The sequence below is a fragment of the Cucumis melo genome, chromosome 11, assembly GCF_025177605.1.
Source record: "Cucumis melo cultivar AY chromosome 11, USDA_Cmelo_AY_1.0, whole genome shotgun sequence".
Taxonomy (NCBI): Eukaryota; Viridiplantae; Streptophyta; class Magnoliopsida; order Cucurbitales; family Cucurbitaceae; genus Cucumis; species Cucumis melo.
The window spans coordinates 11,367,304-11,387,337 of NC_066867.1; the positions used below are offsets into that span (position 1 = coordinate 11,367,304).

Consider the following 20,034-nt stretch of genomic DNA (forward strand, 5'->3'; position numbering starts at 1 on the left):
GTAAAGGGTACTTTGCAGGTTATTCAGGGGAAGGTTGCATCTCTTTCATCTATAAGCATTTTTCAAGTTCTTGAACGCCAGATCAATTCACGTTTGTGGGAATTAAAGAAAAATTAACATCATAGGCAACAGCACACAGAGCATGTCTCTGTCAGTCAAGTTGCAAGCTCAAGAACCCAAAGAAACTTAATTTAGGATTATAATTAAGGCGTTGGGTAGGATTATAATTAAGGCGTTGGGTGGGGAATCAAACCTCTAACCTTGAAGTTGATACTACAAGCACTATACCATTTGAGCTACGTTCATATCTTAATTATAGTATGGGTTGTTTTTGTCCCACGTTGATTAGAATAGGATGACCAATGTGGTACTTAAGTGGCTTCGCTCTCCCACCCGGATAGACAGTATACTTCGTATCTTAATTCTTGGTAGGAAATATCTAAACAAATAGGTATCAGAGTCAATTTATTGACGTTCCGTTGAGACATCGGCTTTCCAGGGATGGGATATTGTTAGAAACCAAGGTATTATGGATTACTTTTGTCCCACGCCTACTAAAATGGGATTACCAATGTGGTACTTACGGAGCTCGACCCACTTGAATACTCGACATATTTCAAATCTTAAGTCTTGTTAGGGAGTATCCCAACAATTGGTATTAGAGAAACTTGGAACCTCCCCGTTGAGTGCGCTCACCAAGCCCTAGATCACTCTACAATATAACCTCCCTTTACTGTCACCTGCCTCTCTCTATTTATAAAAAATAGTAACCATCCTTATACAATAACTACTAGTAATTTCTTATCTATCCAACTACCCTTGTACTCTTTAACTAACATCATACTAAATATACCGGTACCTAAGAAATATGTCTTTCCTGAATAAAATAGCTCAACTCTCCCCAAATAATCGTTATGGAAAAGAAACACCCACCAAATTTTCTCATTGACCATCAGTATTTTCCGTTGAAAACAATCACTAACAAAATGTAAGCAACTGAAGATACGAAATCATGCTCCAAGAGAACAATGGGAATCTAAAAAATCAACGAACTGAAACAAATCTGGTTTAATCAATCATCATATCTATCAGAAGGTGAAAAAAAAGTCAAAAACAATATATTCCAGAAAAATCCAGAATTCGAGAACTCCAATACGGCTCCTTCAATCCAAATTCCAAATGTACGCTTAATGTAACCAGTAAGAAAAGAATTTATATCTCTCTATTATGCAACAATTTCTCATAAGTCATTAGAGTAAATCTTAATAAATGAAAAATCAAACCTACCTGACTACCACCAGTGTAGTACTCTTGCAGAGTCGCTATCAGTGTCCCCTTCGCTGGCGGTTTAGGTCAGATAGGGTGCAGATGTTGAATATATATATATATATATATATATGAATGCGGAATTATTAACAAAGGCCAAAGAATAAAAATGCCACTAGAGTTGTATGAGAACTAAAATTGTGCTTGAGTAGAAACTCCAAGAAGATTAAAGCACATATATCTAATGTACTGGACAAAGATACTAGTAAGATAGAAAACAAGATTTCTAATAAAAGAAATTGGGAACTATCTATCATGATTTGATAAAAAATAAATCATGATTAGTGCTACAAGAATTTTGTTCCGTCAATTCTTCCAAATTGATATTGTATTTCTCTGTAATTATCAAACAATACTAAATTGAGGTTCTTCATACTATTGGTTTCAATACCAGCAAAACCAAGTCAAGGATCTAAATCAAATTTAGAAGTAGGAATTGAATAGTTCAAGATTAGATATTCATGCAACATGTAGATGAAATACCAAGAGCTTCAAGACCTTCGACCCACAAGGTTGTTGATGTTTGAAAGTCGAGGAACGGCAACAGGTCCTCCACGGACCTTTTCAAGGGCAAAGCTTATCTTCAATGGCCGCCCTAATACCGCCTGCAAATAACTCAATGACTTTCACTTTCAGTAATTTATGATTGACAGACTAAACCTTATCAAACTACTTATTAATTAAAGACTTGCCTTTCCATCCATTGCATCTTTTGCACACTGTGCATCATTTTCATTTGCGAAATCCACAAATCCGAAACCTCTGGATCGACCTGAGTCTTTATCATACACTATCCTAACTGTCAAGATAACATATAAATTATTCAAATCTTAACATAAGACCTCAAATCAATAAGCAGTTGCTGATGAAGTTTCAGTGTGATCACTACTGCATATCAAAATTTGTAAAGTGATGATCACTGAAGTTTCAGCGGTCATTGAAGTTTATCCCAACTGTATAAAATGAAACCCGTAGGATATTTGCTGTTGAAGTTTTTAGAGTGATCACCAATGGGCATCAAAGTTCCTCTAGTGATCGTGCGAGAGTTTCACATCGACCATTCAGTTTCATCTCATTGATCAAATGAACTCCATCTCCACCATAAGTTATTTTGCTGGCAAAGTTTCAGTCTTTAAGAGTGATCTTTAATCACCAATCGACACAGGACATTAATGTTTCTATAGACTAGTGATCACCACAGAAGTTTCAAAATGGTCATGCAATTTCATCTAAACTTATCAAATGAACTTCATCCCCAAAAGCTATTTTGTTGGTGAAGTTCCAGAGTGATTACCAATGGACATCAAATTCCTTTTACCTCATATATAAATTCTAGTTTCCCACCTCTCAAATTCGTTATTATTTCAATCTCTATATTTCTCATTGTTTGGTTTGTCTCAATATTCCAAGAAAATCACAAAAGCATAGTAAAACGCTACGAAACAAAACGCTCCTAAATCCTAAACATCTCAAACTCATTTTCTCTCTCGTTACAAGAATTATGAAAGAAGAAACTTCAATGAAACAAAATTTAGTTTTAGAAAGAAAAACCTTGGAATTATGAAAGTCAAGGAAGCAAAATGTTTCGACCCAGAAGCACACGTGATGAACTGAGGTCTGAAATCAACTAGACATTTCGTCGAACACGTAGACTACAACTGGTAAATCAAAGGGTTAAGCTCAACATGCACGATTACCTTCAGTAACCTCCCCAAAGGAAGAAAACGCATCTTTCAACGATCTCTCGTCCATGGACCAAGACAACCCTGGAAGGAAAAGGAAGAAACAAGATCAAATTCATGAATGTAAAAGGCATCTGAATCAAGTGGGTGGTGCATCTGTGTAAGTGGATGGAGGAAGAGAAGTGAACCTGCTACGAAGAGCTTATTGCTTGGTGCAGAAGGAGAAGATGAGAGAGCGGAGGTGGATTGAGAACAGAAGCAACGAAAGGTAAGAATTGGAGTTTGGATATTGGTTAGTGCTTTTCTAGCAAGCAGTAGCAAGGTGTTCGTGTTGCTCATCATTGCATTGGTGATTGCTTGTGATCGAGTTTTTGATATTACAAATACACTCATAGATTGAGGACACAGATTTTACAATTGGCCTTTAGAGGCCGAAAAAAAAGAATAAAAACTAGCTCATGTCAATTGTCATTTTCATTTCTAAAAATGTATGAAGTGGCCCTTTTCTCATGTCAATTGTCATTTGGGAGATCATTTAAAATGGAACCAAAGATCACTTAATTGCCTTCGGACCAATCTACCAAGAAAAATTTGAGATTTTTCTTCCAATATTGCATTCATACTAATAACAAACACAAGATCTTGGAATATATTTTAAAAAAATGCAATATGAAAAATGGTTGATAAAAGTTGGAAGATCCTTTAATAAATTTTATAAAAGTTTGGGAGTTTAATTCAATAAAACCGGAAAGATTGCTTGTGAAATCCTTTGATAAAATTTGGAAGATCTCGTAGATCGTTTAATAAAGATTTACTAAATAAAGATTTATTTATTAAAGATTTATTAAATGATCTCCCAAATTTTAGTATATGAATCCCCAATATTTATTAGCCGATATTTTAACTTTTACTAAATAATCCTCCAACATTTATTAAACGATCTCCTAACATTTATTAAATGATTTTTTAACTTTTAGCAAAAGGTCTCCCAACTTTTATTAAACCATCATTCAACTTTTATTAAGCGGTTCTTTCGTATTTTATTAAGAGATCTCCCAACTTTCCAACTTATATTAAGCGATATCTCTCATGTTTTATTAAGTGATCCTCCAATTTTATTAAAAGATTGTCTTATTTCCTATTATTATGAACTTGGTCTTGGGAAAAAATAATTTGTAAAAGCTTACATTCTCTCCTTTTTTTTTTCTTTTTTTTTTTGAAATATTGGTCTATATCGAAAACAGTAAGGTGACTTTTCATTTAATACTAAATGGTACAAATGACATTTCACAAGACAAAAGCTTCACTAATGTAATAAGTTTATAGGAATGGGTCAGTCGTAGAATTTTCTTTTTGCTTTTTGGGTTAGTTTGTGAAACTTTTTGATAAATTGACATCAACTTCTACTTCTCAATCTTCTGTCTTATGTGAGACCGCTCAATATGTGATAAAAGAAATATTGACCAAACCTGTGCGAATGTCAATATCCAAGTTCCAATTTTACTCATATATATCCATCAAATATGACACCAAAAGAATAAAAATTATAAAATTTAATTAGATTAATAATTAAGTTGTTTTTATCCCCCAAAACTAAGTTAGTAATATAGTAGAGAAATTGTTAGAAATGGTGTCGATAAGATTTTGTTTTAGAAAAACGGTTCAAATTTTTTTGATACATTTTGAGTTTTTCAGTGTATCTCAGTAGACATTTACAATTTTTCAAATCTTCTTGCATCTTACCCAAAATCATAACTAATCCTTTTTATCTTTTTCAAAATCTTAAAATTACACTATTAAATATTAAAAAATAATTGGTAAACTATGTAGATAACCAATATTTGAAAAATAATTATAGATCTTGGCCCATCACAGCCAAAATTTTACAAAAAAAGCCTAAAAATTTGATAATATTGGACTTCCACGCCTAGTGCAATATTGGGACAGATGGCATTCACAAAACGTCCATCACGTTCTCTTTCGAGATAGTATGGATGGATCAAAAGAAAGTGTGATAGAAACTGGAAAATAGTGCGAGATAATCAAATAAACTTTTAGTTAATTCTAAAGTAATTAACAGTTGTAATAGTTAGAGGGACAGCAGAAGAAAATAACACAAGGAACTTTGGTAACCCAATTCGGCCAATGTTGCCTACATCTAGGGAGCTGCGCACAACCCTAATGAGTAATATTATTAAGATTCCCACTTAGTCAATATACATCGATACAATATATGATCTCTGTTCAACTATATGACTGTCTAACATGCATATTAGCTTCAGACTTCTGGCTCCCCATGATTACACGAGTAAACCTTCTCAATGATGTTTGACTTGAGGCTCCCCTCGAATGCATGAGTGAATCTCTTTGACAATATCTTCATCTTCTTCTGAAGTATTCTGTGATCACTTGAATCACTACTATGTACGCCTTACTCATCATAATAATCATCTTAGATCAACATACTGATACCATAGATAAAAGATCGCATTACCTTTTTTGTGCTTGTAGCTTCTGCAATTAAACTTGCATTCAGTCTTCCGCGGGCAGTTTTATACGCAGAAAAATCGTTCTCATCGTAGCCCAACACCCTATATATATATATGCCCTATATATATATATTATCGCCATTTATTCCTATTACGACACTGCCAATGGCCATTAACTTTGATTGTGATAATTACCACCGTCTTTTTAGATAATTAATGAGTTAAATCTTACAAACTCCTAATCCTGTGCGTAAATGCTCAAAAGAATTCGCATCAAGGGGTTTAGTAAAAATATCTGCTAATTCTAGATTTGAACGAACATGTTCTAACGTGATAATTTTATCTTCAATAAGTTCTCCAATGAAATGATGCCTGATATCAATATGTTTGGTTCGACTATGATGAACTGGATTCTTTGAAATATCAACGACACTTAAATTATCGCAATATAGGGTCATAAGATTCTGTGAAATGCCATACTCATGCAACATATTCTCATCGATATAAGCTGGGTACAAGCACTTCCTGTCGCAATATATTTAGCCTCAACTGTAGAAAGAGATACATAATTCTGTTTTTTACTAAACCATGAGATGAGATTTTTTTCTAGAAAGAAACATCCTCCAGAGGTGCTTTTTCTATTACCAGACGAATCGACCAAATCTGCATCGCAATATCCAACCAGAATAGAATTCATATCATAGGAATATAAGATTCCAAAGTCACTTGTTCCGTGGACATACTTAATTATCCTTTTGACTGCTGCTAAGTGTGAGACATGCGAATCAGACTGGAATCGAACACATATTCCAATGGCATAGGCAATATCAAGTCTGCTGAACGTTAAGTATAATATACCCCCGATCATGCTCCTGTAAAGCTTGTGGTCTATAGTTGTACCATTTAGTATCTTTGGTAATTTTGACATTTGTCGTAGCTGGAGTTCTTTTGTGTTGAGATTTTTCCAGACCAAATTTTCTTACTATGTTCTTGGCATATTTCTCTTGAGTTAAATACACACACCCATGTATATATATTTAATTAATCCAACATAAAACACAAAATAAATTCCTTAACTTCCAATTCCACTTAATGTAACACTCAAAATAAGTTCCTTAAATTTTTGGGGTGTTACAAACTTCCATTGTTAAGAAACTTTCGTCCTCAAAAGATCTAGTCTTTGAACAATTCCGGGTATCGTGCTTTGATGTCATCATTTTGTTCCTAAGTAGCCTTCTCAACTTGGTAATTCTACCATAAATTTTTCCTAAGTGCAACTCTCATGTTGCACAATGCTTTACTTCACTTGACAAAATATTACTTTTCTCAAATACTTTTCTTTCCTTTACACTTATCCAAGTAAAACTTAATTCATAAACCTTCAAAAACTACGTTCTATTTTCCAACTTCGAACTTCTACCATTAATAAGGTATTCTCCAGCATTTAGCATTCTTTAGAACTCAATAGTTTTTCTCTTTTTCTTGATAAAGTCCAAACTCATGTCCAACTATTGGCTTTCTTTAATGACATCAACTTAGCTAGTTTATTCTAAAGAAGTTCGTTATCTCATCACTTATACTTCAATTAGCTGTAACTTATCCTTCATGGTAAACTCAAAACAGTTTCTTGAAGTCTCACTAAGGCAACTTCTATGCATTAAACTTTGCTCTGTTCCTTCTCCAGTATCTCAATTCTAAACACAATTCAATGTGCTTGATATACTTGAACTTAGTCATGCATTTAGTTCCCTTTAAAACTACCAACAACATAACTTATTTCTTAGATTTTCAGCCACAAAACAGTTAATCACGCTGATCACGTCCTACTCTTTTGCCTACTTGACCACTCTTGAGCACCTCTACGTGGCGACATTTTTCTTAAATTTCACCATTAAATCCTTCACCATTAAATTATAACATTCATGTAGTTCTAGTTTAATACAGCCAAGGTCATGTGCATATTCATAATCATGTATCATAAAATACATACCTGGCGAGTGACGAAGGACCGTAATAGCCAAAGGGACAAAATCAAAGACTCACATCGTAAGTTAGTCTACAGAACCTAAAAGCTGAAGCTCTGATACCAACTGTAACGACCCAACCTTTTATACTAAACTGAGGTCATTACTAAAAAGAAACAATAACATGAGACACTTTCTTTAAAGGAGGGAAACTAAATTTTCATTAAAAACGAAATACTAAAACACTGATACATAGACGCAGAAGCAAAACTGAGTCACCATATGGCATGTCAGGAATCCTTCTTTGTCGCTCGCTAGCTTTCCTCTACCTTTACCTTTGCTTGAAATATTAAACATAGAAAGAGTGAGTATAAACATATACTCAGTAAGGGACCTACTACTAGTCCCGCTAGGCATCTGTTAACTTTCCATTAGAGTCCTGTAAAGAAGTATCCCTGAACTGACACGTTCCCGAACACGTGCAATCTGTGTTCCCGTAGGAACAAATCTGATCTTCAGTGAACCCAAAGAAACACCTAGGATAATCTGGTCTTTAGTGTACCCAAAGGAAACACTAAGATAATCGAGATGCGAGTGATCCTGTCGAATCACTCGAATCATGTCTATGTCAATGTCAATGCCAGATTGGTGGTCCCGTCGGACTACGCAGTCCTAAAAAGGTGGTGATTCCGAAGGACACTCATGCGCGTACGACTCTAATAGACAAAGTTAACAGAACACCCTATCCATAGCATGTAGCATAACATAACATCATAACATGGCATGAGTATTAATCTTAACGTTCTTAATCATGTGATTAATATATCATGCATTAACATCAACATCAACAATCATTATCATAATATCAGTCATCATCATCAATCATCAATATAATGACAATCATTATCAATAGCATCAAGTTATGCATTTTAGCTACCATCAATGCATAATCATAATTACATGCGATCTCTTAAATTCAATTCGAAAATCTCGTAGGAGAATCTCTTACCTGGAGATTGTAGCCAAACAAGGTACTCCCTAGCTGATATTAAAAATTCTCCAATTAATTTGATCCTAATCATAAAAAGAAAACTTCAACATCTCAATTAATGAAATTGGATTGAAACCAATTTAACCTTGATTGGGAAAAATCAAAGATTTAAGTCTAAAAAAATTTAGCCAATTGAACCTTTAAACAAACCCCAAATAGATCCAAAATTAAATTAACAAAATATTAATTTAATTTCATTGGCTTACCAAGGTTATCCAAATGGAAGTTGAAAAAGTCTCCTATCCTTGATGGAAAAATTCAGCACTTTAAATCTTCAACCTTTGCCAAATGGATCAATCTTAACTAAAACTGGCGAGGCGGCAGCGACAGACAGTTATCTTAGTGAAGATGATGAAGAACTTTTTTTTTTCTTTTCCTTCCAACTTAAGCATTCCAATGTTATTTATAGACCCAAATAATAACAATAATATTTATTATTAATATTTCCTTTTACTTTTATATATATATATATATATATAATACCAAAATATACGTATATCTTTATTATCTTTCCTAAATAAATTTCTTAAATGTACAAAATCTTAGGCATTTATAACCATTAGTAATAATAATAATACTTTTTATTATGATTATTATTATTCTCTCTCCAAAATCTACAATAAACATATATATATTTATTTAAACCATCAATCTCTCTTTTAAGTAAATATATATCTTATTCGTCCAATCAAATCAATCATCTCTCTTCTCATGGACTATCTTTTTTTCTAAATAAATATAATTATATTCCGTCATATAATTAATTTCACTTTTCCATATTAATTATTTACACAAAACCAAATAATTAATATCATAATCCACAAACAATCCAAATTATTAATTAAATATATATACTCAATTAAATCCAATTCCACCAAAACCAACTTTTCCCTCCAAAATCTCAAATTAACTTAAATTCTCAATTATTTTAATCAACAAATTCTTTTTTCCAATAATTATATTTCAATATATAATTATAAATTTTCCTTTTTAAATAAATCCAAATCCTTCTCTTTCCATATTCGCTCAATCATAAGAACTTCTCTCTAAAATCAAGATTTATCTTTCTGCAAAACAATTAATTATCTTCCACAATAATTAATTATTATTTATCTTTCTTTAAAATAATTAATTATCTTCCACGATAATTAATTATTATTTATTTTCTCTTTAAATAATTATTTTTCAACAAATATAATTATATTTTCCTTTCACATAATAATTATATATATATTTTCACATATACATATAATTATCAAATCTCCAACAAACTTTCCACTTTACAACTTAATTAAATAACATCCATAATTATTTAATTTAATTCAACTTCAACAACACTAAACATCCACAACTTTACTTAATCCTCATAACATACCATTTAGTCAAAATCTCAACAAACACCACATGTCAAAACTTTTAATTAATTAAATATTCAACAAATATTTAATTAATTTCAATTCCCACATAAATCAAATAATTCTTATTAAATGAATTCAAAATAACGCCCAATAAATTAAATCTAATTAAACAAAATTAAGATAGTTAACTTCAAAATTATCTTAATTTTTGGGGCGTTATATTAATGAAGCTTTCAACGAGTTCTTTAGGAAATCCTCCAAATACAATATCATCAACATAAATTTATGCTACAATCAGATCATTGTCAGTCTTATTAACTAGATAAACTGTTAGACGTTTGTACCAAGCTCGAGAAGCTTGCTTTAGCCCATATAAAACTTTATTGAGCTTATACTCATGCTGGGGAAATTCAGAATCGATAAACCCTTTAGGTTTAGCAACATAGACTTCTTCATTTAAATAACCATTCAGGAAGGCGCTCTTTACATCCATCTGATATAATTTAAATTTGCGAATGCAAGATATACCGAGCAAGAGACATATAGCTTCTAGTTTGACAATAGGTGCAAATGTTTCTTCCAAATCAATTCATTCGAACTTGTTACGTATCCTGCTTCATCAATCTTATTTTTAAAAATCCACTTGTTTCCTATAATATTTGCCCCTTCAAGTTTAGGAACCAGGGTCTATACATTGTTATGCTTAAATTGGAGTAACTCTTCTTGCATTACATTTATCCAATATTCATCTTTAAGAGTAGCATCAACAGATGCGGGTTCAATGGCTGAAGTATAACATAGATCAGTAATCATTTTTGTATAGTCTACTTTATCCTTCTTTCTGGTGGTAATTCCAGCTGAAGGATTGCCAATAATAGAGCTTGATGGATGATTTTTCCTAACATGCAATGATGGGATAAGTTCAGTTTCTGTAGCTATTACTTTCTTAGGAGTTGATTTTGAGGTTTCGTTAAGACTATTTGTACCTATATCGACTTTAGGTCTATCAACTAGCGTAGTATTAGGAATCATAGTCACTTTAGGCGCTAAATCATCATCATCATCCGTTTGTTTGGAAGTATATTGAAAATCATTTACCATAACATTAATCGTTTCCATAACCATTCCAGTTCTATGTTGAAATCTCTGTAGGCTATGCTATTTTGAGAATATCCAAGAAAAAGTCCCCGTTTTGATTTAGCATCCCATTTTCTATGATATTCCCTATCAACAAAAATATAGCAAGTACTTCCAAAAATATGGAAATATTTAACGTTAGGCTTTCTACCCTTCCATAGCTCATATAGAGTAACAGTAGTTCCAGATCGAGTTGTAATTCTGTTGTGAATATGACACATCGTGTTAACAGCCTCAACCCAAAAATGCAACGGCAAAGCTTTGGCATGTATCAGGACTCGAGCCATTTCTTGTAAAGTTCTATTTTTCCTTTCAACTACTCCATTCTGCTGAGGAGTTAAAGGAGCGGAATATTCATGATGCATTTCTTCCATTTCACAGAAGTTACTCAAATCTTCATTTTCAAATTCCTTACCATGATCACTTTTGATTCTGACAATCTTCTCTCATTTTCTCTTTGCAAACTCAAACATAACTTGATGCATACTTTGGTAGTATCAAACTTACCTTTCAAGAATCTAACCCATGTGAATTGGGAAAAATCATCCACAATAACAAACACATCTTTCCTCCAAAACTTTCAGTCTACATTGAGCCCATAAGATCCATATGTAGTAATTCTAAAACTCGTTTGCTGAACATTCCTTTAGACTTTTGTGAGATGATCTAGTTTGCTTTCTAATTTGAATATCACCATAGAAAAATCTGCTTTTGAAGTCAATACTTGGAATACCTATAACAGCCTCATTTTTTACAGCTTTATCTATGCTCCTTAAGCTGATATGTCCCAACTTTCTATGCCATAGCCAAGTTTGATCTTCTTTAGTTGAGTGGCAAACATCTGAATTATTAGAGATCCAATTGTAGCAATTATCAACTTGATGTTAGTCATTCATAAGAACTCGATTTTTTTTCGCCAATTACTACACAACTGTCTTTGCTGAAGTTCACACTGTAACCTTGATCACATAGCTGACTTATACTGATTAGATTGACTTTTAGTTCTTCAACGTATCTAACATCATTTAGACAAGGTAAATTATTTTTTACAATATTTCCTTTTGCTGTGGTTCTCCCTTTCACACCATCACCAACAGTAACATGTCTTGAAGCACATTCCTTTAATTCAGAGAAGAAGGATCTGTTTCCAGTCATGTGCCTAGAGCATACTGTAACGCTCCGGAAATTTAAGGTAAAATTTTTCTCGTTTTATGTAAAATGCAAGTTGATATAATAATAATATAATATTAATTATATTATTATTATTAATGTTTATTGGTTATAATATTAATATTATAAATATTATTATAAATTAATAATATAGAAATATTGTTATTTCTAAAACAATAAAATAAATTATTATTTATTTAATATTAATATTTTTAATATATTATTATTATTACTTTATTATTATTATTATTATTTATATTTAATATATATATATTATTATTTAATTTAAATTATTAATATTATATAATTATTAAGAATTATATATATATATATAATAAATTTCTTTATTTCAAAACCCTAGCCGCGCGCGTCCACCGCCCCTCCCCCCGACATCCTATTCTTCTTCCTCCGTTCTTCGCCTGACAGCTCGTCTGCCTTCACGAAGCGCCGCCGCTATTTTCTCCTTCCCTTCTTCTTCCTCTCTTCGGCTCCTTCACCCGACGAACACAGACGCCATCCGTGCGCCTTCGACGACCGCCGCGGCTTCCATCCATTTCCGTTTCGCCTCCAACCGCCGGCAGCCGACGCTTCTCCATCTCTCTCTCTTCGTTTCTACCACCGCCGGCATCCTCTCCTTCATCATTTCGTGTTCCGACGCCGACAGAGCACAGAGGGGAACGCCGCCGTCGCCGGAAGAGAGAAAGCCCTCCAAAAACCGTGTTGCCCGTTTCGCCCAACCCGACCCGGTTCCAAGCCAACCCGACCCGGTTCCAAGCTGACCCGACCCGAAACCGTTTCCAGCCGAGCCGAGCGAGCCGCGTGAACCAAGCCGAGCCGCGAGCCGAGTGAGCCGAGCCGCGAGCCGAACCAAGCCGAGCCGCGAGCCGAGTGAGCCGAGCCGCGAGCCGAGTGAGCCGAGCCGAGCCGAGCCGAGCCGAGCCACCTAAGCCTTCCTTCCTCCACTTCGGTTCACGGTGAGTCTTCGGTAAGGGTTGTTTTGATGAATTCCCTAATGCTACCTCGTCCGATTCGAGTTTGAATGTTGGATTAAGATGTGGCCCTACTTTCCTCCCTTGAAGGTAGTACAGAGTTGACGCTTAAGTTCTCGGGTTCCGCGGCAGACCTGGTTGGAGATAGTTTCCTTTCCTTGGGTAAGTCAACGGATAACCTTTTAAAACAACCGCTACTAACGTCATCAACTAAAACCGTTGTGTTTTCGTTTAGGTTGATCTGTTGAGCGTGGATTCAATCGAGGGGCATAACCGAGTATCAAGTAAGGGTTTTCCTACTACTGGACCCCGAGTCCAGGCTAAAACCGTAGTAATCCACAGGGGATTACACGTTAGTGACTGTACTGAATATCTGTATGCAAGTTGACTGTTAAGTACTGATACTATATTTTGTCTGATGAAAATATACTGTGACTGCTATTTGTGGATTGAGAATTTATGTTGATGGACCTTAAAGTTACGGTTTAGTATGTAGTAAGACACTGGTCTGGATGTGGTTTATGGAATTTGGACGGGGATGGACCGTGAGTCCGGTTTTGGTTGGTTAGTCGATTGGACCTAGGGTTTTCCCTATTGGTGTGCGAATCGGTAATGCATATAGCAACTGAGGGTGTAGATGTTTAAACTTATACTATCTGACTGATAAAGCCTATGGCGGGACTGTGATATGAATGCCGTTGGGGTGTGATTGATGTAGACAGTTTAGTTTGGACTGAGGGGTAACGGTTAGCTTCATCTATAGGGTAGTGTGCCTTACGGATATGTGCATCCTTCGGGAGCACTAGACTGATATGTGCATCCTTCGGGAGCACAAGACTGATATGTGCATCCTTCGGGAGCACTAGACTGATATGTGCGTCCTTCGGGAGCACTAGACTGATATGTGCGTCCTTCGGGAGCACTAGACTGATATGTGCATCCTTCGGGGGCACTAGACTGATATGTGCATCCTTCGGGAGCACTAGACTGATATGTGCATCCTTCGGGAGCACTAGACTGATATGTGCATCCTTCGGGAGCACTAGACTGATATGTAGGGTACTCCCGAATAGGAAGTTAACTGTTGTCCCCTAACGGGCCCAGTAGTGGGTCCCTTACTGGGTATGTTTATACTCACCCTTTTTCTTCTTTAACTTTTCAGGTAGGGGTACAGCGAGAGGCAGACCGACGAGAGGCAGGAAGGATGCGTGAAGGCCATATGGACGCGTCTGGTTTTCTTATCGCTTCCGCTATGTATTTTGTCAGGATATTTTGACTTATGATTTTGAACTGGTGACTTGGTATTTTATTTTGTGACTTTTTGACTATTTAAAATAGGGCCCGAAACTGTCTTTTGTAAGATTTTTAATGTTTTAATGAATCGTATCTGGTCCGTTTTAAATTTTATGTTGAATGGTCGAGTTTTGGTGTTTGGTAGTGACCTCAGCTTAGTCCGGAAAGTTGGGTCGTTACAGTTGGTATCAGAGCCTAAGTTTTAGGTTCTGTAGACTGACTTATAATGTGAGTCTGTGTTTTGTGTCCTTATGGCTGAAACGATCCTTGCCGCTCGTCAGGTACGCTCTCATGAAAGTATATGTATAACTCTACATGCATTACCTCACCTAAGTTAAACTGCAAATTCAATTACCATTTATGACTAAAGGAATCGTTTGGTGGTTCTTAGGAAAATGCCACCAAGGAGAGGTGCACGTAGGGGTGGCCGAGGAGGCCGAGGAAGGGGAGCAGGACGCGTTCAGCCTGAGGTGCAGCCTGTAGCCCAAGCCCCTGACCCGGCTGCGCCAGTTACTCATGCGGACCTAGCCGCCATGGAGCAGAGGTTTAGAGATATGATTATGCAGATGCGGGAGCAGCAGAAGCCTGCCTCGCCAACTCCGGCGCCAGCTCCAGCACGAGTTCCTGCTCCAGCTCCGGCTCCAGTACCAGTTGCGCCCCAGTTTGTGCCGGATCAGTTGTCGGCAGAGGCTAAGCATCTGAGGGATTTCAGGAAGTATAATCCCACGACGTTCGATGGGTCTTTGGAGGACCCCACCAGGGCTCAGATGTGGTTATCGTCCTTGGAAACCATATTCCGTTACATGAAATGCCCTGAGGACAGAGGTACTGAACGAAGACCAGATTTCGTTCCTACGGGAGCGCATGTTGCACGTGTTCGAGAACGTGGCAGTTCTTGGGTACCACTTTTCGGGACTCTAATGGGAAGTTAACAGACACCTAGCGGGACTAGTAGTAGGTCCCTTACTGAGTATATGTTTATACTCACTCTTTCTATGTTTAATATTTCAGGCGAAGGTAAAGGTAGAGGAAAGCTGGCGAACGACAAAGAAGGATCCGTGACATGCCATATGGGGACTTAGTTTTGCTTCCGCGTTTATGTTTCAGTGTTTTAATATTCTGTTTTTAATGAAAATTTAGTCTTCCCTCCTTTCAGAAAAAAGTGTCTCTTGTCATTGTTTCTTTTTAGTAACGACCTCAGCTTAGTATAAAGAGTTGGGTCGTTACAATGTCACCGTTATCTATACCTTGACACAAATATATTGTCATTAATACCCTTATATTGACACTTTAAATGTGTCACCGTAACCTGTCACTCGACACAAATATATTGTCATTAATACTATTACATTGACAATTTAAATGTGTCACCGTTATCTATCACTCGACACCAATATATTGTCATTAATACTCTTATAACGACGTTTTAAGTGTGTCACCTTTCAATATAACTCGACACTAATATATTGTCATTGTAAATATTTCGTTACACAAAATTATTGTCAATAAATGTGCTTTAACGATACTGTTTCTGTTTAATAAAAGCTTATATGTCGACACATGTTTGGTGTCGTTATTCTTCATTTTCGCAACACATTTTTCTATCATATATTTCTTCTTTCAAAAAAATTAAATACTAAATTTCAGCATTACCCACATATGTTTGGAAAGATATTTATATTGATAATAAAAAAATATAACTTACATTATCGGTAAAGATTTTACAATAATCCAAAAGATAAATTTATTGTAATATTACATGTATGTGTGACCTAGTCTAATCAAACTGACGCATAAATGAGAACTTGATCGATACCATGGTCCGTGAATTCTTCAACTACCTGCAAATTTGAAGAAAATGAACCTTAGCCAACATTCATTACGAAAAATGCATAAGCATAAGCATAAACATTAAGTACATGCCAAACAAAAATCACCTTCTTAATAAGCAGACCAATAAACTTTTCAAAATAAGCGTCCAAAGTTCATACAACCAAGGTTTTTAATAAAAGTGTAACGCCCCGAAGATCGAGGTAAATTTTAGTAAATCATGTGAATTTTCGGAAATTTAAGATTTTTGTAAAACGCTAAAATAATAATAATATATTAATTATATTATTATTTGGTACTTTTATCATTTAAAGTTTAATATTAATAACTTTTATTCTTATTTATTTAATATTAATACTAATATTATTATTTAACATTATTATACTTATTTAATACTAATATTTATTATAAATTATTATTATTTTTATTTAATATAAATATTAATATTTATTATTATTATTATAATTTCTTAATATTAATATTTTATTATTATTAATTATTATTATTATTTAATTGATATATATATATATATTTAAAAAAAAAAGAAGGGGAGAAGCCCTCGCGCGCCGCACGAACCCCCCTAGTTTTTCCTTCTTCTTCTTCCTCTTCTTCGTTCGCAGCCCTCGTGCCGCCGCCCTCTCTCCGTTTTTCTCCTTCTCTTTCGTTTCTTTATCTGCCCGACAACCACCCATTCGATTTCTCCTTCTCCTTCTTCGTCTTCAGCTCGCATCTCCATCTCCGTTTCCGTTTCCATCGTCGGCAGCTTCAAATCTCCACCGTCGTCCGCCGCGGCTCCCCATCCATTTCCGATTCCTTCTCGGCCTCACACAACAACAGAGCTGCCGCCGCTCGTCGCCTCTCCACGAAGCAGTCAGCTGCCGTCCTTGTACGTCGTCTGCGAAGCCGCCGCAGCCATCGTCCGCCGGAGGAGAAATCATTCAAACCGTGGCTGCCGTTTTCGTCCAACCCGACCGAGAACCCGCATTTAACCCGAGACCCGCTTCCAGTCCGAGCCACACACGAATCCGAGTGAGCCGAGCCGAGTGAGCCGAGTGAGCCGAGCCACGAGCCGAGCCGCGAGCCGAGTGAGTCGAGCCGCGAGCCGAGCCGCGAGCCGAGTGAGCCGAGCCGCAAGCCGCACTGAGCCGAGCCGCGAGCCGAGTTGAGCCGAGCCGCGAGCTGAGTTGAGCCGAGCCGCGCGCCGAGTTGAGCCGAGCCACAAGCCGAGCTGTGAGCCGAGGCCAAGTCGAGCCGAGCCGAGGTGGAGCCGAGCCGAGCCGAGCCGAACGCCTTCAAGCCGAGCCGAGCTCCTTGTTTCACCAAGCCACCTAAGCCTTCCTTCCTCCGCTCCGGGTCACGGTGAGTCTTCGGTAAGGATCGTTTTCGATGAATTCCTTAATGTTGCTACATCCGATTAGAGTTTGAATATTGGAATAAGATATGGCCCTACTTTTCTCCCTTGAAGGTAGTACAGAGTTGACGCTTGAGTTCTCGGGTCTCGCGGTAGGCTTGTTTGGAGGTAGTTGTCCTTTCCTTGGGTAAGTCAACGGATGTCGCTTCTGACCTTTTAAAACGACTTCTACTAAAGTCATCAACTAAAACCTTCGTGTTTCGTTTAGGTGGATCTGTTGAGCGTGGATTCGATCGAGGGGCATAACCGAGTATCAGGTAAGGGTTTTCCTACTACCGGACCTCAGATCGAGGATGGAAACGTAGTAATCCACAGGGGATTACACGTTAGGGACTGTACTGAATAATTGTATGTGTGTTGACTGTTAAGCACTGTTATTATATTTTGTCTGATGTAAAGGTACTGTGACTGCTAATTGTAGATTGGGATTCTATATTGATGGACCTTGAAGTTACGGTTTAGTATGTAGTAATCATTGGTCTGGATGTTGATCATGGAGTTTGGACGGGGAAGGACAGTGAGTCCGGTTTTGGTTGGTTAGTTGATTGGGTCTAGGGTTTTCCCTAATGGTGTGCGAATTGGTGACGCGTATAGCAACTGAGGGTGTAGTTGTTTAAACCTATACTATCTGACTGACAAAGCCTATGGCAGAACTGTAATATGAATGCCGTTGGGGTGTGACTGTTGTGGACGATTTAGTATGGACTGAGGGGTAACGGTTAGCTTCATCTATGGGGTAGTGTGCCTTACGGATATGTGCATCCTTCGGGAGCACTAGACTGATGTGTGCATCCTTCGGGAGCACTAGACTGATGTGTGCATCCTTCGGGAGCACTAGACTGATGTGTGCATCCTTCGGGAGCACTAGACTGATATGTGCATCCTTCGGGAGCACTAGACTGATAGGTGCATCCTTCGGGAGCACTAGACTGATAGGTGCATCCTTCGGGAGCACTAGACTGATGTGTGCATCCTTCGGGAGCACTAGACTGATATGTACATCCTTCGGGAGCACTAGACTGATAGGTGCATCCTCCGGGAGCACTAGACTGATATGTGCATCCTTCGGGAGCACTGGACTGATATGTGCGTTCTACGGAACCACTAGACTGTTATGTAGGGCACCCCCGAATAGGAAGTTAACTGTTGTCCCTTAACGGGCCCAGTAGTGGGTCCCTTACTGGGTATGTTTATACTCACCCTTTCTCTTCTTAACTTTTCAGGTAAGGGCACGGCTAGGGGCAGACCGACGAGGGGCAGAAAGGATGCGTGAAGGCCATATGGACGTGTCTGATTTTATTTTCGCTTCCGCTGATGTATTTTGTTAGAATATCTGTTTTGGTGATTTTCTGTTGATAACTTACAAATTTTATTTGAAACCTTTGTGAATTTTGGATTTGATGACTTGAGATTTTATTCAAAACTTTTGCAACTGTGATTTGAAACAGGGCCCGATACCGTTTTGTTGTTATATTCCTAACGTTTTAAGAAATCGTAGCTGGTTCATTATAAATTTTGTGTTGTGTGGTCGAGTCGTAGTATTGAGTAATGACCTCAGCTTAGTCCGGAAAGTTGGGTCGTTACAAAAAGACCCATATGTAACGACCCAACTTTCCGGACTAAGCTGAGGTCACTACTCAGTACTAAGACTCGACCACAAAACACAAAAACTCATAAAGGACTGGTTACAATTCATTAAAAACGTTAGAAATATTACAAAAGCAGTTTCGGGCTCTAGTTTAAATCACAAGGATTTTAAACGACGATACTAGCAGAAGTCATTTTTTCTTTAAATGGTCTTAAGCAACATCCGTTGACTTACCCAAAAAAAGGAAAGCTAACTCCAAATAAGCCTGCCGCGGAACCTGAGAACTTGAACGTCAACTCCTTAATACCTTCAAGGGACGAAAGGTAGGACCAAGTCTTATTCCAATATTCAAACTCGAATCGGTTGTAGCAACATTAGGAAATTCATCAAAATAGTCCTTACCGAAGACTCAACGTGACCAGAAGTGGAGGACGGAAAGCTTAGGTGACTCAGCTCGGCTCGGCTCATGGCTCAACTCAGCTTGACTCGACTCGCGGCTCGGCTTAACTCGGCTCGCGGCTCGGCTCAACTCAGCTTGCGGCTCGGCTCGTGGCTAAACTCAACTTGGACCTGCAGCTTGAATCGCGGGTCAGACTGGAAGCGGGTTCTCGGGTCGGGTCAGCTTGAAACCGGGGCAACCACGAGCGACGATCTTCGGGCGTTCGACGACGGAGACGCTTCGCGGCTTGGTGGAGTTCGACGACCGGCTCTGCTTCAACGCGGCGGAGGGCGACTGGGTGTCGGCA

General features: G+C 37.2%; 1 protein-coding gene across 1 annotated transcript; it reads right to left on the reverse strand.

Annotated features, from left to right (window-relative positions):
• Nucleotides 1–1,532: 1,532 nt before the first annotated feature.
• On the reverse strand, nt 1,533–3,529 carry LOC103495992 (glycine-rich RNA-binding protein 3, mitochondrial). Its single transcript, XM_008457707.3, has 4 exons — nt 3,197–3,529; nt 3,024–3,092; nt 2,019–2,125; nt 1,533–1,931 (listed from the first exon to the last, which is right to left on the reverse strand). Exons 1-4 carry the CDS (start codon nt 3,399–3,401, stop codon nt 1,818–1,820), a joined length of 495 nt encoding a protein of 164 aa, XP_008455929.1. The 5' UTR covers nt 3,402–3,529; the 3' UTR covers nt 1,533–1,817.
• Nucleotides 3,530–20,034: the final 16,505 nt, after the last annotated feature.

Excerpts from the sequence above, each read along its gene's own strand:
- LOC103495992 (XM_008457707.3), bottom strand. The coding sequence starts at position 3,401 with ATGAGTGTATTTGTAATATCAAAAACTCGATCACAAGCAATCACCAAT. Across the intron at positions 2,126-3,023 it reads CTTTGGGGAGGTTACTGAAG|TTAGGATAGTGTATGATAAA; the intron begins GTAATCGTGCAT and ends TTATCTTGACAG. Across the intron at positions 1,932-2,018 it reads AAGATGCAATGGATGGAAAG|GCGGTATTAGGGCGGCCATT; the intron begins GCAAGTCTTTAA and ends AGTTATTTGCAG.